General features: G+C 38.3%; 3 protein-coding genes across 8 annotated transcripts; 2 read left to right on the top strand and 1 right to left on the bottom strand.

Moving 5' to 3' along the window:
- The first annotated feature begins 758 nt into the window (after positions 1 to 758).
- LOC110875238 lies at positions 759 to 1429 on the top strand. Its single transcript, XM_022123435.1, has 2 exons — positions 759 to 1113; positions 1224 to 1429. Exons 1-2 carry the CDS (start codon positions 759 to 761, stop codon positions 1427 to 1429), a joined length of 561 nt encoding a protein of 186 aa, XP_021979127.1.
- Positions 1430 to 3690: 2261 nt separating this feature from the next.
- LOC110875239 (uncharacterized mitochondrial protein AtMg00810-like) lies at positions 3691 to 4230 on the top strand. The gene has a single exon (XM_022123436.1). The coding sequence runs from the start codon at positions 3691 to 3693 to the stop codon at positions 4228 to 4230; it is 540 nt and encodes a 179-aa protein (XP_021979128.1).
- Positions 4231 to 5282: 1052 nt separating this feature from the next.
- Positions 5283 to 18500, bottom strand: LOC110877146 (disease resistance protein RPV1). Of its 6 annotated transcripts, none has more exons than XM_022125307.2 (11): positions 18290 to 18500; positions 18052 to 18138; positions 16565 to 16655; positions 12395 to 12944; positions 11191 to 12286; positions 10815 to 11105; positions 8617 to 10326; positions 8424 to 8536; positions 7304 to 8333; positions 5777 to 6883; positions 5283 to 5660 (listed from the first exon to the last, which is right to left on the bottom strand). In XM_022125307.2, exons 4-7 carry the CDS (start codon positions 12871 to 12873, stop codon positions 8716 to 8718), a joined length of 3477 nt encoding a protein of 1158 aa, XP_021980999.1. In that variant the 5' UTR covers positions 12874 to 12944; positions 16565 to 16655; positions 18052 to 18138; positions 18290 to 18500; the 3' UTR covers positions 5283 to 5660; positions 5777 to 6883; positions 7304 to 8333; positions 8424 to 8536; positions 8617 to 8715. The 6 variants fall into 6 exon arrangements, with proteins under 6 accessions (XP_021980999.1, XP_021980998.1, XP_021980997.1 ...); XM_022125306.2 differs by having other exon boundaries at positions 7304 to 8336; positions 12395 to 12896; XM_022125305.2 differs by having other exon boundaries at positions 12395 to 12896.
- Between the last annotated feature and the right edge of the window lie 477 nt (positions 18501 to 18977).

Here is an 18977-nt window from a genome sequence, read left to right as displayed (position 1 = left end):
TCAAAAGAGAAGCCGTTCTTACGCCCACACCGAGAAATATTGTGCATGACATCAAAACTTTTGACACCCACATCCTCTCTGCAACCCTGTCAGATTTTTTATATATAAAAATACTAATTTTGGTTGAGGGGCAATTTTTGTTACGGAATGAGAAAATATTGTTATAAGAAAATATAAAAACATATTTTATCCACTTGGGAATAGCCTAGTGGTGTTGGTGATTTTAGATAGAGCTTAGGATAGGAGAGGTCAGGGGTTCAATCCTCATGGTGTGCAACGTTAGCCATTTAAAAAAAAAAGAATGAGAAAATATTTTAGAATTTTATACAAGTATTAACCGTAACTTAAATTTTTATAATTTTTTCTTTTTTGAAAATTTCATCAAAACCCGACACTGAGACCTACATCTATTGCACTTGGTGACTGAACAAATCAAGTTTAAATTCTTGATTGAGAAGGAATCCTAAAGTTTTTTTTCATTATAATAGCTATAGATAATATTGGTAAATTTAGATATTATATCAATCCCGTGTATTATGGTAATTAGTTGTATCTCTCCCAAAATAGAGGAGATCTGTAACATTATAAAGGAATGATAATTGAGGGAAAGGATCATCGATCCTATTGCATATTCACGGCCTCTTTCATGGTATCAAGAGACCAAGCCTAACCCTCCCTCTTTCTTCTTCCTTCTGCCGATCTCCTTACTGCCGATCTATTTCTTTTCCCCTGCAACCGTATTCTTTTACCTCCTCCTAATGGAACCCAAGATTCATCCTGCTGCAACAGTAACCAACATCAAAAGCCTTATTCCCTTTGTTCTCGAGATGGAATCTGGGTTGTACGCCTCCTGGTCCGAACTTTTCAAGATACAGTGTCGTGCATCTCTGGTTATCGATCACCTTTCTCCCCGACCTTCCTCATCCTCTGGTTCAAACAAGGAAACAGACAAAGACAAAGCTGACAAAGATAAAGAAACTCAACCTGATGACTCTTGGGATCGGTTGGATGCCATTATGCTCCAATGGATTTATGCCACTATATCCAACGATCTCCTGCACACCATTCTTAAACCGAACACGACTGCGTATGATGCTTGGAAGACGCTGGAAGGTATTTTCACGACAATAAAAGTTCTCGGTTCATTCATCTCCTGCACAAATTCTCGAACACACGTCTTGACGGGTTCCCCAACGTCTCGGCGTATTGCCAACAACTCAAAGTGCTAGCCGGCCAACTCGCTAACGTTGGCAGTCCGGTTGATAACGATCGCTTGGTTCTTCAACTTATCGCGGGTCTCAATGAACAATATGAGGGTATCGCTACCATCCTTCAGCAACAAGACTCCTTACCGAATTTTTATGAGGCTCGTTCAAAAGTCATGCTTGTCGAATCTCGTAAGGCTGAACAAGCGCTTCTTATGGCTTAAACCGCGGGCACCGCTTTAAACGCCAACTCTAACAAGTCGCAACCACCGGCGAATAACAGTGACTACCCGAACGACTTGGAACGATATCAGGGCCGCGGGCGTTCACATGGCCGAGGCAGAGGACGGGGAAGCTGGGGGCGCGGTCGCAATCACAACACTTACAATCAGCAGTACGGCTGGCCCACTCAGCAGCCCTTTTGGCCCAATTCAGCCCAGCAACAACAGTGGACTGGGCCTGTATCTCATCAGCCTGCTTCCTCCCAACCGTGGGCCACCTCACAAAATCACTCATGGGCCCCCCTCCTTGCCCATACCCCACCGCTCCTCCTCGGCCCAATTCAGTAAACAACACCGGCGGGAATGGGCTCCTTGGACCAAGGCCCACTCAAGCTCACAACGCTTATGCCCCAACCGACATCGAACAAGCACTTTACACCATGTCGCTCAATCAACCGGATCCTAACCTGTACATGGACACGGGTGCAATAGGTAATATGTCTAATTCGGCCACTAATTTTCAGTCTTATTTTGATAATAGCGTGGACCAAAATATCACTGTTGGAAATGGCGCAACCATACCGGTTATTGGACAAGGCACACAAACCCTCCCCCCACCTTTTCCCCCCACTTATTCTTAAAGACGTCCTATATGCACCTAAACTGATCAAAAAATTTAATTTCCGTACGTCGGTTCACAACCGACAACTCTGTGTCTGTCGAATTTGAGCCTTTTGGTTTTCTTGTGAAGGACTACAAGACCCGGATCCCTATCCTCCGGTGCAACAGCAGCGGTGATCTCTACCCTCTCACACTTGGATCCGGGACAACCAGCTCACCATCTACCTTTGCAGCCGCCTCCTCACAACTTTGGCACCAACGTCTTGGTCATCCAGGACATCCATCTTTGCATTATTTGAAACAGTCTACTTTTATTAATTTTAGTAAACATAATAAAGACATTTGTGAATCTTGTGTGCTTGGTAAAAGTATTCGATTACCCTTTGCTACTTCCTACACCCGTGTTTTTCAACCGTTTGACATTGTTTATAGCGATCTTTGGACGTTGCCAATCCTTAGTTCACAAGGTCATCGTTATTATGTTTTATTTCTTGATGACCTAACCGATCTTCTATGGACTTACCCCATATCCAAAAAGTCACAAGTATTTTCTATTTTTTGTCAATTTCATAAACTTATACGTACTCAATTTGAACGAAACATAAAAATGTTTCAATGCGATAACGGCAAATAATATGTCAACTCGGCTTTCCAACAATACTTTAATCAACATGGCATGGTATTCCGTTTATCATGCCCCCACACCTACTCTCAAAATGGAAAGGCCGAACGTAAAATACGCACTATAAATAACATGATTCGCACCCTTCACACCCATGCTTCCTTACCCAACACGTTTTGGCATTACGCTCTTGCCACAGTAACCTATCTCTTAAATATCCTTCCTACAAAACAACACCATAAAACCCCCACTGAACTCCTCTACTCTCGCACACCCACATACCATCACCTCTGTGTATTTGGTTGTTTGTGCTATCCCCTTATCCCCTCAACATCTATTCACAAGCTTCAACCTCGTTCTTCTCCTTGTGCCTTCCTCGGTTACCCCTCCAACCATCGCGGTTACACCTGTTTTAACCTTCACACTAGTCAAATCATTATATCCCGTCACGTTGCTTTTGACGAAACAACCTTTCCCTTCTCCCACACAATTAACCCCCCTCCGTCATACGACTTCTTGACGGACTCGTTTCCACCTCATCTTTGGCCTTTCGTTGGAAATCCCACTGCCAACAACACAACACCACTCCACCCAACGATATCCCTTTGGCCCAAACTCCACCACCTGCCCACCCCTCTTCAGCCCAATCTTCTCCAGCCCAAACATCACCACCTGCCCAACCTTCCCCAGCCCAAACTTCACCACCTGCCCACCCCTTTTCGGCCCAATCTTCGCCAGCCCAAACCTCTCCCACATTCTCCGCCCAAATGCCCTCCTCGGCCCACCCTTCACCCAACCCGTCCACACCAATTGATGAATCATTCACCCAACAGTCTCCTGCTTACTCTTCATCTAGCTCACCTGCTTCTCTTAACACCCCTTACTCCTCCCCAGCCCAACACGCCCCTATCCCTTCCCCACCCACACCTCCTGCTCGAACCATGCGCACAAGAGCCATGGACGGCATCACCAAGCCGATACATAAACTCAATCTCCACACCTCCTCATAAAGAGGGCCAACATGACTCATTGTAATCCGATGTCCACTCCTGTTGACACTAATGCCAAGCTCAGCGCGTCTTCCGGTGATGACTTTTCCGACCCAACTCTTTACCGTAGTTTGGCGGGTGCCTTGCAATATCTCACGTTCACTCGCCCGGACATCAGTTATGCGGTCCAGCAAATTTGCATGCATATGCACGCCCCTAAAACGGGTCATTGGTATATAAAAGGTACAACTTCATTCGGATTAACACTCGGCCCCATTGGCTCCAAATCTCTTGTTGCCTACACAGATGCCGACTGGGCCGGTTGCCCAGACACCCGTCGGTCGACTATTGGATATTGTGTTTATTATGGAGACAATCTTATTTCGTGGTCCTCGAAACGGCGGCCTACTATTTCTCGGTCGAGTGCTGAAGCCGAATACCGGGCTGTTGCCAACGTAGTATCGAAGATTTGTTGGCTTCGTAATCTTTTATTGGAGCTTCGTCGTCCACCTTCACTCGCCACTCTCGTCTATTGCGACAATATTAGTGCCATATATTGTCGGGAAATCTAGTGCAGCATCAACGCACGAAACATATCGAGCTTGACATTCATTTCGTTCGCGAATAAGTTCAACGCGGACAAGTGCGCGTGTTACATGTTCCCTCACGATACCAGGTGGCTGAATTCTTCACCAAGGGCCTTCCGCGGATTCTCTTTGAAGATTTTCGGTCCAGTCTCAGCATCCGGTCCCCTCCCGCTTCAACTGCGGGGGTGTAATAGCTGTAGATAATATTGGTAAATTTAGATATTATTTCAATCCCGTGTATTATGGTAATTAGTTGTATCTCTCCCAAAATAGAGATTTGTAACATTATAAAGGAATGAGAATTGAGGGAAAGGATCATCGATCCTATTGCATATTCACGACCTCTTTCACATTAATTTGTTCAAAGTACGCCCTGTCATGTTTCTTGAATCAGTTAGAAAGATCTATGGGGTTACGTTTAGTCTCTATTCTTAATAATTTGTTCTTTACCTCTTGTCAATAATTTGATGAGCCTTAGCTCAAGTAGAGATATAACATATTTATTAAAATATTAAGTACTTCCATCATCAACCACACACGATCGCCTTTTGGGATGCTGAAAATCATAAAAATTCAACTAAAAGAGTAATATAACATAATAAAAAACCAAACAATATAACATTTTCTATGGGTTTACGTAACAACTTTTAACTCAGATCTCAATAATAATTAAAACGTAATTGCTTTACACGAAAACTATGAGTACACATGTAGACAAACTTAGAGTACCGATGAAACCAAACAAATAAATTATTGTCAGAAGGGAAAAAAGATACTAACGACTTTCAATATCTTGTTTGTGTACCTTTTATTATCGAAAACCAAATTTTCCTAACCCGGGATATTCCCGGGTGATAACCTAGTTGATATTATAAATAAACTTCACGTGGTGTGCTACCAACACATGCGTATCTCTTGTTGTGATAATGATTTTACTTCCTGGCGTAAACCAGTTAGGCCCTCCTGCTAACGCCTCAAGCTGCTCAATATCATCCACATCATCAAGAACAACAAGTACCTTTCTACTAGGCAGAATCTTTTTCATCAAGTTTTTCCCATCCGAAACACTTTTTACATAAATGTTTTCATCATATAACACATCTGAGAGGACCTGCTCTTGCAATTCTTTCAAACCAAATTTTTTTGAAGCTTCACTCACATTCTCAATAAAGCTTTTACAGTCAAAATAAGTGGATATATGAACATAAACAGCTCTCGCCAAAGTCGTCTTTCCACCACCTCCCATCCCCCAGATCCCTATCATCCGAACATCATCAGAATCAATTTCTAACAATGAAACCACATCCTTTACCCGGCTCTCGATGCCTACTAAATTCTCATCAAATCCCAAATTGAAGAAATGTAAGTCTCGTGAGATCACTTGAAATATTTTTTGGATGACTTTAGCTTCATCCCTGTGTGTTAAAGAAGTTCAACTAAATTAGATTACTCTAAAATCCCACATGAACAACTAATTTTAAAAAATAAAGATTAAAAAGAAACAAAAATAAAGAATGAGATAAAGAATTACCCATCAACAGTTTTCTTCAACTCCCACCCAGCCAGATCTGTTGCTTCTTTCAGAGCATTTCTCCATATAAGAGCACCCTCTTTCTCTACATGTTTTTTAAAGGCTTCACCAACTGCCCCATTTTGGTGGCGGACTTCGGTGGGTTCCACATCATAGAAGACTGGGTTACAATTAACTGAGCCAGTTTTTCAATGGGCTTAAATAATAGAGCAGTACTAACCTGGTGGCCCAAGGAAGGCATTGGTCAGGAGCCCAGGTCCAAATGGGTGAAATGAAGAGGTTGAGCAGGTTTCGAATTTTTTTTCGAACTGACCTCTCTATACTTAGTTGCCTAGTAAGATAGATGGCATCATCTTTTTCACAAGATATGTTCAAACGGCATCTATGATGCGTGTATCGGTTAAACTCTACCTTACCATTGGATGCGGTGTGGTGTGGTGCAAATGGTCCAAAGGCGGCCCAGAACCTTTCGTGGTTTACATTTTAGACCCGCCAGAACCTTGGACCCCAACCGTATGTAGCTAACAGGTCGGTACATATATACACACAAGTATAATCGCCGGTGAGCTATCGGAACCTCAAGAACCGTTTAACACATAAACCTCATGATCGTCGAGTACAGATATCCCATTCTTGGTACCCTGAGATCTCTTGTTTTCCTAGTGCTGATTCATCATATTCAGCCATTTTTGTTGCCTCTGATACCTTAAGTTCCAACCGTGGATGCACATGAACATTACTGGCTCTTGATTCTGCATAGAATGAGACTGTGAACCGACAGGAAAAATCACTGCAAGGAATCTCAAACTCAGGATAATTTGATTTATTCAAATGTACAACTAAATTGCAGCCAACTTCATACGCATATTTGGCGTATAAGACATAAACGCAAGTGACCAACCTGTTGCAACTTTGATGCATATAAATTGTATGTATATATAGTATGAGGTGCAGCTTCGACCAAAAAAATACAGACAAGGTCTCATAATAAGTCTAGACCTATATTTGCATATTCCTCGAAAGAGAAGCCGTTCTCACACCCACCGAGAAATATTATGCAGGACATCAAAACTTTTGACACCGAGAGATATTACGTCCGCATCCTCTCTGCATAATTTTACCCTGTCAGATTTTTTTTATATATAAAAATACTAATACTAATTTTGGTTGAGGGACATTTTTTGTTACAGAATGAGAAAATATTTTAGAATTTATATAAGTATTAACCGTAACTTAAAGTTCTACAATTTTTTCTCTTTTGAAAATTTCATCAAAACCCGACACTGAGACCTGCATCTATTGCACTTGGTGACTGAACCAATCAAGTTTAAATTCATCTAAAAGTTAGGTGTTCTGAGGTAAAGTGCCATCTATAATTCTATTTAATAACTAGAAGACATAAAAGAAAGAACAAGATCGGGTCGGGATAGCACCATGTAAAATAGCAATAACTTAACCTATGACTATGTACTAGCAAACAGAGAATTCAAAAAAAAAAATAAAATAAACTTGTGCAGAAAAAATGACCTGGAACAATATTAAGAGGTCCCTTGCCATTGATCAGAACTCCATCTGGCATACCATGCTACTTTCCAGCGCCAACAGAAGCTCAAAGTGATTTGTTTGTTACAGAAGACTAAACTGGATTTCCCACTTCCTACATATTGGTGTTATGTGGCATATATATATTTATCTACAAATTGACAGCAAAAGCTCAAATGGCATCTTTATTTAATACACTACCATCTTCAGAAACAGAAAACTAACATTCTCTTCAACAAGTGGATTAGACGCCACAGCAGTAAGTTAGTACATATATGTCATGAGATACAACGTGACGAATAATCTGTAGCTGCTAAGAAATTTGATTACAGTACTTACTATAACATCAAATAGATAGGATACCACAAACCCATCAATAGCACGTGAAACATAAGTCAACATAGCAATTTATCAAGTCAAATACAAGATTAAGCTGGTATGGCATTTTATCGAACAGTTGGAGTGCACAATAGACTGTTCACATATTTCCATTACCAAAAGAAGCAAGAACCCCAAAAGTGAAAACAGCAAATGAAGCATGTATGCCAAAGTTTACACGAATAGCAAGAAGACCCGTACTGTATAATAGTGACACGAATGATAACTAGCCAAAGTTTTATCCCAACCCGATACCCCCCCCCCCCCCATACACACACACGCATACCCACGCCCAACAATCATAAAAGGAGGCAGTTCCACAATGAGTGAAAAAGGCCATATAAAATATGTGATTAAAAACAAGTTTCTCTTCATGTTTACAATCCCTCTAAATAAATTCTCCAACAAGTGCATAGGCTGTGCAAATATCAGCAACTTTAGAGACAAACAGAGCATCTAATTCAACAGTCTCATTTTCATTCTCACAGTGTTGAAGATTAGATTGTCTTCAAAGTTACAAACCATCTCACAAATCACCGAACAATTCATTCATTCACTTTACTTTCTTGATATGTTAGAACGTCACTTGAAAAAGAGTACCTTGCTGGCCAAGTTTGTATACCTCTAAGGAACATTTCTGCTGATCACGAAACAAAGTATCAATACATAATTTTTCGCAATATAACAGAATTGGTAAAAACAATAATAGGGCACTTGATTAGATCACCTAAAGATAATTGATTGCTAGAAACTCCATTGATCGCTTGAACCTTGTGATTGTCTATCCTTGGTTCGACTTTGATTTGAATCGAAGTAATTTCTTTTAAACTAACACAGTTCCTGTAAATTAAAATTATCGTCGTGTCAGCTTTAAAATTCAAATAAAAGTAAGACAGATAATATAATAATTGTTTCAATACTTGATTGTGAACCGGCTCTTATAGCCCGTCAGTAGCTCCTTGAAATCATGTCTGGAGTTCATAGAGGAGACTCATGTTTTGAGTACCTATATAATTTATTCACAACTTTACATAGCAGCAAGTCTTGTTACTGGAGACTGTTGACAAGGATGTAAAGCCATACGACTCAAGCCGCCACCTTGTCCCAATAATACGTAGACCTTTCGATTCAAAAATGCTCTGAGGAAGACGACTTATGCCAGCACCTTCTATATTTAGCTCTTTCAAACATTCTAAACGTCCAAGTTCTTCAGGCAGTTTATCAACTAGAATACAATAGGGTATATGCAGATATTCTAAACTTCTTATCTGACAGATGTTGTTCGGAATATCTTGTAAGGATAAACAATCCGTCAGAATTAGCATCTCTAAACACTCTAATTGCCCAAGATTTATGGGCAACTGCTCGAGAAGCCAACAAGATCTAAGGTTAAGATATTTCAGATGTTTCAACATACAAATGGTATCTGGAAGATGCTTAATCTCTTTCATAGACAAAGTTAGCTCCTGTAGACTTTCTAACTGGTATAGATCCTTGGGCACCTCTGGAAAACTGCCTTCAAGTGTAAGCTTTCTTAAACGTTGTAAGCTACAAATGCTTGCTGGAAAAGACTCCAGGTTTGTGCAAGCACACATACCAAAAGAAAGAAGCTTCTCAAGATTTCCACTTGACGAGGGTAAAGGGTCTTCATAGAAACATTTAAACTGAAACTTCGGCAAATTATTATTGGGATGTAGTTGGCATTTATCTAGCGACTCTGCAATCAGTTCTAGTGTAGCTAAAGAATCAATACAAGGTAATACATACAAGTTGGAACCCACAAAACGTTCAAACCCCAAACAACCACTTAACTTTAAGTTGACAAGATTTTCTAGAGATCCCACAGAAGCATGAATTTCTTGAAGATAATAGCATTTTTCAAGATCTAATCTCTCGAGTTGTGGGGTCAACCCCAAGTTAAGTTTACTCAATTTAGAACCACTGATGACAAGGGATTTTAGCGTGGAACATTTAGTGGGCATGTGGAGTTCTACAAGATCTTTACATCCTCCAAGATCTAATGTCTTGAGTTGTGGAGTCAACCCCAAGTCAAGTTTACTCAACTTGGAACCACTGAGAACAAGGGAACACAGCTTGGGACATTCAATGGGCATGTGGAGTTCTACAAGGTCGATACATTCTCCAAGAAATGTCTCAAGCTGTGGAGTCAGCCTCATGTCAAATTTACTTAACTTAGAACCACTGAGGACAAGCGAATACAACTTGAGACATTCAACGGGCATGTGGAGTTCTACAAGGTCCTTACATTCTCCAAGATCTAATGTCTCAAGTTGTGGAGTCACCCCCAGGTCAAGTTTACTCAACTTAGAACCATTGAGGACAAGGGACTTCAGCTTGGGACTTTCAACAGGCATGTGAAATTCTACAAGGTCCTTACATCGATTAAGATCTAATGTCTCCAGCTGTGGAATCAGCCCCATGTCATGTTTACTCAACATACAACCACTGAGGGTGAGTGACTTCAGCTTGAGACTTTCTACTGGCATGTGGAGTTCTACGAAGTCATCACATTCACTTAGATCTAACCACTCAAGCTGTGGAGTCAACCCAAGGTCAAAGGTTCTTAACTTTGAATGACTGATGTTAAGGAATCTCAGCTCATTAAGAACCTATCATAAGAAAGAAAAAAAGGAAGAAAATGATCAACTTCAATGTCAAAATATATAACAGTAAAGCATCACGAAATACAACTAATCAACTGCTATTCTACCTTTTTTTCTCCCCCTTCCCATCGTCGAGAGATATTGCTACAACCGATTTTAATATTAACAAGCTTATTTGATGGAAATGTTTTAGGATACCATTTTTGTTCACTAACATAAATAACTATAAGGTTTTTTTTCATATTTAGTTAATGGATTATATGCAGGTCCATAGTGTCTAATTAAAGTTGGATGGGTTCATTCATTCTAAGAGTGCCGAAAGGAGAAAGATTTCCTAGGCATAGTGAAAGACCTTGTAGCTGATAAAATGTTGTAAAATTCTTTCTAAAAACTAATTTTGAATACCATATAACGGTTTGTGTTTCAAAGTAATGACAAATTATATATAGCATAATAAAGCATCATGGAAAACAATTAACTAACAATTATTCTACCTTTCTTTCTCCCCCTTCCCAGAGTTGAGACATTTTGCTGTGATCCATTTCAATATTAACAACCTTACTTGCTGAAAATGTATTAGGTAAACACAAAAAAGGGTAACCATCCCAGTGTAGAGATTGTAAGGTATTTGGTAAGTATATGTCAACTTCATTAGTAGTTCCCAGATGATTCGAGCGACACACATAAAGAAACCTAAGTTTCTTCATCTTTCTAAGACCTTTCATAATTATAGTTGGATGAAGTTTTGTATACATCAATCGTATACTTAGTGTTGCTTTCGTACCCTGTTAATAAAAAAAAAATGACATGAATATTTTTCATAAAGAAAATCATGTTACTTTTCCACATTACAAATAAACTGAATCTTACCAACTCATTGACCAAGATATTTTCTATTTCCTTGGTATCCCAAAGCCGGTTATGCCTTTGAGGCTCACGAGGGTGTAAACGACGGACGATATTCCTGCCCATTTCTTCAAGACGGTCATGCATGTGTATACAACCATAATCTGAAACAGTCATCAATGATTTCTGCTCAAGAACTTTTAAAGCAAATCGAGCATGGAATCCACAACTTTCCAGTATTCTGATTGCTTTGTCTGTTGTTTCACCTTTCAATATGCATGCAACTTCTAGGAATACTTCTTTGTGATCGTGCTCTAGACCAATAAAGCTTAGTTCCAGTCTTTTCAAAGTTTGCTTTTCTGGAATTGTTTTTAGTCTTTCTATGGCATCACTCCATTCACACTCTGTTTTACCACAAAGAGATGAACCCAAAACTTTGATTGTTAAGGGAAGCCCTGCAGCATAATGTACAACTTTTCTTGAGAGCTCTTCATACCCTTCGATTGGAATCTCTCTACCAAATGCATACTTACTGAAGAGGCGAATTCCTTCCTCGTGCGATAACAGATTGACATCATGAATAGACTTCACTCGGTGGGCTACTAACACATGCTCATCTCTTGTTGTGATGATGATTGTACTTCCTGGCTTAAACCAAGTATTCTCACCTGCTAACGCCTCAAGCTGCTCGATATCATCCACATCATCCAGAACAATAAGTACCTTTCTACTACCCAACATTTTTTTCATCATCATTTCTCCTTCGTAAACACTTGTTATATCAATGCTTTTATCATTCAACACATCTTTAAGGACCTGTTGTTGCAATTTCTTCAAACCAGAGCCTTTTGATGCTTCTCTGACATTCTCAACAAAGCTTTTACCTTCGTACCAAATGGAGATATAATTAAAAACAGCTCTAGCCAAAGTCGTCTTCCCACCACCTCCAATCCCCTTGATCCCTATTACGTGAACATCATCAGAATCAGCTTCTATATTTGAAACTACATCCTTTACACGCGTCTCCATGCCTATTAATTTTTCATCAACACTCGAATCAATGAAACGTAGCTCTAGTGAAATGTCTTCAACAATTTTTTGGATAAACTTGGCTTCATGTCTGTGAGTTAAAAGTAATTAATATGATTACTCAAAACCACATATAACATTTAATTCAAAATCTGTAACACACACATATAGATTCATATATGACGTAACAAGGACTTACCCATCAAAAGTAGTCTTCAACTCTCTCCCAGCCAAATCAGCTGCTGCTTTCATAGCATCTCTCCATTTTCCAGCAGCCTCTTTCTTTTCATGTTTGGCAAAGGCTTCTTTGACTACCCCACTTTGGTGGCGGACTTCGGTGGGTTCCACATTAAAGAAAACAGGGTAAGCAGTCCGCCCGGTCGTCTTGTGGCACTCCATAATCTGGACGAGCTCGTCTAAGCACCACGATGAAGATGCATAGTTCTTGGAGAATACAATGATGTAAATTCTCGAGTCTTCAATGGATCTCAGGAGCTGATCATTAATCCTTTTCCCTTTCTCGATTTTCTCGTCATCTTTGTAAGTTATAATGCCTCGGTTGTGAAGAGCATGATAGAGATGATCAACAATGGTCTTACGGGTGTCTTCACCCCTAAAACTCAAAAAGACATCATACTTGAACCTCTTTTGAATTGATGAAACTGAAGTAGATGCCATTGATCAATGTATGCTTCAAAAATCTAATTATATGAAATCTTTGTTAGTGGGGGAAATCTGTATGAACGGATCTGAAACAAGATTGAAAGAGATGAATCGAAAAAGTCTTGAAGAGTTGATATTTTGATTGGAAAAAAGTATGCAATAAATAAAAGACTAGGAAGCTACGGTTCATAATATGAATTTTCAACGAAAAGACTAGGAAGCTACGGTGAAACAAAGTTATGTAATTATTTATTTATAACTTTTTAGGTCTCAACCACCTAACACGTTCTATATATACAACTAAAAGGTATTTAAACAAAGTTATGTAATTATTTATTTATAACTTATTGAGTTAAATGCTTGGATACTCTCTGTGGTTTGCCTTTTTTCACCTTTAGTCCCTAACTTTCTAAAATTACAGCTATAGTCCCCAACTTTTCAATTTTCGTTCCCGGATAGTCTCTGAAGCGGATGGGGGTTAGTTTTTAGTGTTAACTGGATGCGAAATGTCTAGAATGCCCTTAATGTAAAACAAAATAAATTAATTAAGTATTATATATAGTATACTTGTAGGGCCCACTTCTTATAAAATAAATTAACGAGTAAACTTCCGTTTTGCTCTGTGTGGTTTGGTCACTTTAACGGTTTTGCCCCAAACCTATAAAAATAGTCATTTTCCTCCAATAGTTTGCTATGGTTTTTCCATTTTACTCTCTGCCTCTAACTCCATCCAAATTGTCTGTTTTTCCATTTTACTCCTCGCAGGGAGCAAAATGGGAAAACCATAGCAAACTATTGGAGGAAAATGGCTATTTTAAAGGTTTGGGGCAAAATCATTAAAGTGACCAAACCACAGGGAGCAAAACAGAAGTTTACTCCTAAATTAACCCCATCCCTACCCCCACCATTCTCTCTTCTATCTCTCTGTTTCTTTGCTCTCGTCTCTTTCTTGCCATCAAACAACAACCATCAATAACCACCATCAAATAACCACCAAACAACAACCACCATCACAACCTCCGATTTGGGCTTCCCCTGCAACAACTACTACCATCACAACCTCTTATTCCGACGAATATAATGTCAACGAAAACTGAATGATTCCGGCGAATCTGATGTTAGCAAGGTTTAAAAAAACGGAAACGAGTTTCGAGGCGTTTTCCCTTTGCCTCACGAGGCGTAAGCCTCGAGACGAACCGAGGCGTAAGCCCGAGGCGGAATTAAAAAATTAATATAAAAATTATATATCTTTTAAAAAATAAAATACTAAACATAAAATACATAACTTTCCTAATGTAAATAGACTTGTGAGATAGTTTTGGGTTGACTATGATAAAAGTTTAATGTTTAAGGGTGTTTATGTAAGTTTTTGTAAATGAAATATATAAAGCTCTAGTTATTTTCTTCAGTAACCCTAATAAGTTACATCACTCTTTTATTCTTTTATCGCCGTCATCAACATCAACTCCTCTGTTCTACTTTTACCCTAATTTTCTTGGTAATCCATCGCTGTAAGGTATGTCTCCATCTCTATTCTACCCTATTTTTTCTTGATTGCGCATAGCCACAAGCGTCTACGTCTTTATCCAACCCAAAATATATACGTACGCCTCTCCAAAATCGTTCCGCCTCAGATCTGAAACTTACGCCTCACTCCACTGAGGCGTGCGTATAATTTCTGACCCTGAGGCGCCGCCTCATATACGTTTTTTCTCCGTTTCGAACTGAGACGCGCCTCAATACGACCGCCTCGGCCGTTTTTTTAAACCATGGATGTTAGTCTCGTTTCAAGGTACACCGGAGCTCAGTTCGACGGTAAGGGCCTAAGTGAAACGTTCTGCGTTACATCGGAGATCGGAATTCCGTCAGCTCCGGTGAGTGTGTAATCGACAGAGCTGGAGTGGAAGCAAAGAAAGAAGTACCCAAGGAATCAAAGGCCACTGTCCAAATTGATTTTTATCAATACTAATACTATTATGTATATTAGAATTCAAATTTCATAAACTGAAATAGAGTTTATGAAATCATAATAGAGTATGAAAAATGGTTTTAAAATGATGCTCAATTAGCTTCAATTAAATATAGGTTGGGTGTTTCTTTTTGTGAGGATTTTTTGTGAGGATTTATGCTCAACTATTTATTGGAGTGTATAGTTATTCTACAACAGATAGCCTAAGAGAGAAAAAGAACCGTAGTTTTACCTTAAGAGACGTGTAATATTATCATGAAAATAAAATAGCATTTGTATTATACTAGGCATTAAAAATTTTCCGACTAATAAACCTTTTTATATATACAAAATGTCTACATATTTCAAAATAGCTATATCATAAAGTAGTAAGGTTGGGTGGTGTGGGATAACGCCCCTAACCACCTCGGCACTTCAAAGCCCCCAACAATGCCTCATGCTAGCCAACGTGGGGCGCCAAAAGGGGCTCCGCCAAGCCTTTAGTGATCATGAAGGAGAAAACGTGGGGCAATGTGGTCTTGTATCAATCATTATTGCTCTTTATTTTTTTCTTTTTTGTATCTAAATACTTGTTAACCTTTTTTTTCTTTTAATTAACTATTGTTAACCCACCGCATGCTAGTGAGTGGGTGGGCTAGTTAAAGCCCACTGCCAACAAGGCAGCGACGCGATACTTTAACTAGCACCCTTAACCCAACGACGTGATACTTTAACTAGCACACTTAACCCACCTTTTGTTATTGTTAGCTAGCACCCTTAACCCAACGACACGATACTTTTAACTATCACACTTAACCCAACTTTTGTTATTGTGATTGTTTTATGGCATAATTATGTTTATGTATTTGGCTTTGTAATAGTAAATATGTTAGCCATCTGTGTTGCAACATTATTACTCGAATGTATCTAAATTATATTATATTAGAGATTCAAATTGCAACCTCAAAAGTACCACCAATGTCCAAAGAGTTCCATCGTCACCAACACAGGAGTTCACGAAGGAACATGCTTTGAAAACAAACAGGATAAGAAAACCTTACGGCGTTACAATGACATTGTGGATGAGTTTAATAAACTCTAGCATCCTTCCAAGTATGAGATGTATCATAGATTTGATCCAGTTGTACGTACTTTCCCGCCAACAGTTATACAACACGATGATATGGTATACAGATCAACCCGAGAAGATCAGGACACACGGAAAAAAAACAGTTGCAACAAATAATGCAGCTTTTGAACACCAAGATAGAAAAATATTGAATATTAAATACAAGAAAATACCTTCCATATTCAACCTTCCACATTGCAAAACAAAAATCTCATTTAACCCTGTCAAGTTTTTTATATATAAAAATACTAAAGTTGGTTGAGGGACATTTTATGTTGCAGAATGAGAAAAAATATTACAATTTATATAGTATTATTAATTGTAGTTTTATAATAAAAAAAACAAGAAAAAAAATCTCTCTTTGCAAATTCAATCAAAACCCCACATTGACAACTACATGGCTACATCTATTGCACTTTGCGACTGAACCAATAAAGTTCAAATTTATTTAAAAGGTAGGAGTTCTAAGTCAGAGACTGAGGTAAAGTGCCTTCTGTTTATCAACTGGAAGACATAAAAGGAAGACCATAGCACAATGGAAAATATCAATAACTTAACCTATCATTGTGTACTAGCAAACAAAAAACTCAAAAAAAATAAATAAAAAAACTTGTGCAATTAAAATTTACCTGAAACAATTTTAAGAGGTCCCTTGCCATTGATTAGAACTCCATCTGACATATGAAGCTACTTTCCAGCACCAAGAGAAGCTCAAAGTGACTTGTTACACATGAGATGAAAGCAATACATTAGAAGTACAACTAAACTGGATTTCCCACTTCCTAGATACTGGTGTTGTGTGGCATATATATTTATCTACAAATTGACTACAAAAGCTCAAATGGCATCTTTATTTCATACACTACCCAAGGTTTAAAAAAACGGAAACGAGTTTCGAGGCGTTTTCCCTTCGCCTCACGAGGCGTAAGTATCGAGGCGGAACGAGGCGTAAGGCCGAGGCGGTATTAATAAATAAATATTATAATTATATATATCATATAATAATAAATACTAAACATCAAAAAAAAGAGTTTTCTCATCAAATTTCATCAAATTCAGTAGTTAAAAACATAAAAAAGATTCAAATTTCATCAATCACTTGACATAAAAAAGCTATTTAAGAAAAGCGCACATAGAGAAAAAAAATATAAAAAATATGTTATGCTTTGAAAATAAATAAGATTCCACATATAAAATTAAAAAAACTATTATATATGCCATTTAAGATCATGGAGCTAATAGTTAGTAGCAAAAGTTTAGGACTTATATATCACTACCATCTTCAGAAATAAAAAAAAAAAACTAGCTGCAATGTTAACATTCTCTTCAGCAAGTGGATTAAACGCTACAACAGTTGGTACATATATATCATGAGATACAACATGATGAATAATCTGTAGCAGCTAAAAAATTTGATTACAGTACCTACTATAACATCAAATACATAGGATACCTCAAACTGATCGATAGCACATGAAACGTAAGTCCACATACCAATTTATCAAGTCAAATACAAGATTAAGCTCGTATGGCATTTTATCGAACAGTTGGAGTGCACAATGGATGGTTCCCATATTTCAGTTACAAAAATGAAGTAAAAAACCCAGAATTGAAAACAGCAAATAACATATTCAGACCAAGTGTGTTTGGTGTTCACAATAACAGTTTCAGTCAACAAGACTTGCTGAATGTAGTTTTTAACAGAACAATATTAACTGCAATGTCAACATTCTCTTCTGTAAGTGGATTAAACGCCAGGGAAGTTGGTACATGTACATATATCATGAGATACAACAAGATGAATAATATTTGTATCGATTAGACTACCTATTATAACATCAAATATAAGGGATGCCTTATAAGGTGCCCTGTTTAAGTTGCACAGTTTGACTAATAACACTTCAAACGTGAGTCCACATAATACGTAATTAAGGTCGCAGTGCATTTTATCAAACAGTTGGAGTGCACAATGAATGGTTCACATACTTCAGTTACCGATATCAAAAGAGTTTAAGCCTTGAAACTTTTTATGTAGTGGTTTTGTCCCTTAACTTTTCTAGACTTGATGAAACGTTTTAATTGAATTAAACAAAAAGTTCAAAAGAAGAAATCATACCTTTGAGTTGTTCCCAATGCAGAGCGTGCTCCATCATTCAATCGTCTGATGTTGGTGAAGACAAAAATCCTAAATCGATGCAGGGATCTGAATCAGAATATAGAAACCAAAAATTAAAAGAAAAAAAAAACTACAACTACTGTACTTCCAAAATCGTCAACTATATGTTGAAGTAATATCTGAAATTTCAGCAAAATAAGTATTAAATGAAATAACTACTTGCAAAAGATGAACTTACCAATCGAGCCCTAGCCGCTGATGATTTGGATCGGCGACGACGACTTTCCAATCCAGCACCCAACCGTCTCTCTAGAGGCATAATCGAGATGATTAGCAGTCATCACATGGTCGGTTTCTACAGCGAGTTCATCAATTTGGTTAGTGGTGGCCGGAGAGAGATAGATGAGAGGGTGGAGATGATGGGGCGGAGATGACGAACGGACGTAGGGCGTCTGAAGTTGGCTGTGAGTGAAGTCGGGTTATAAGGCTTTTATACCGACTCCAACTTGGGTTTACGGGTCCGCTTTTTCTGAATCCGAATTTTTATTTTATTTTATTTTTTTTAAAGAGCCATAATATTGCCATGTGATCAATCATAAAAAACATGTCATGTGTTAAATGTAGGCTAGAAAAGTGCCATATGACACTCTAGTAATTCCTTTGAGTGAATTACAAAAATTGTCCTGAATGTCAATTATTGCAAATTATGTCCTTTTTCTTTAATAATTACATAAAACGTACTCGATATTTGCAAACCCTTGCAAGTTATGTTCTTTAGCCCTAACTCTGTTAATTTTTATGGTTAAATCTGAACAAATAGACCTCACATGAGGGTATTTTTATGGTTAAATATGAACAAATGGACCTCACATGAGAGTAAAATGACCAAAATACCCTCATGTGGTGTCCATTTGGTCAGATTTAAC

This window comes from Helianthus annuus, chromosome 9 (genome assembly GCF_002127325.2).
Source record: "Helianthus annuus cultivar XRQ/B chromosome 9, HanXRQr2.0-SUNRISE, whole genome shotgun sequence".
Classification (NCBI taxonomy): Eukaryota; Viridiplantae; Streptophyta; class Magnoliopsida; order Asterales; family Asteraceae; genus Helianthus; species Helianthus annuus.
The sequence above is the reverse complement of the archived record's forward strand: the minus strand, read 5'-3'. Positions and strand labels throughout refer to the sequence as shown.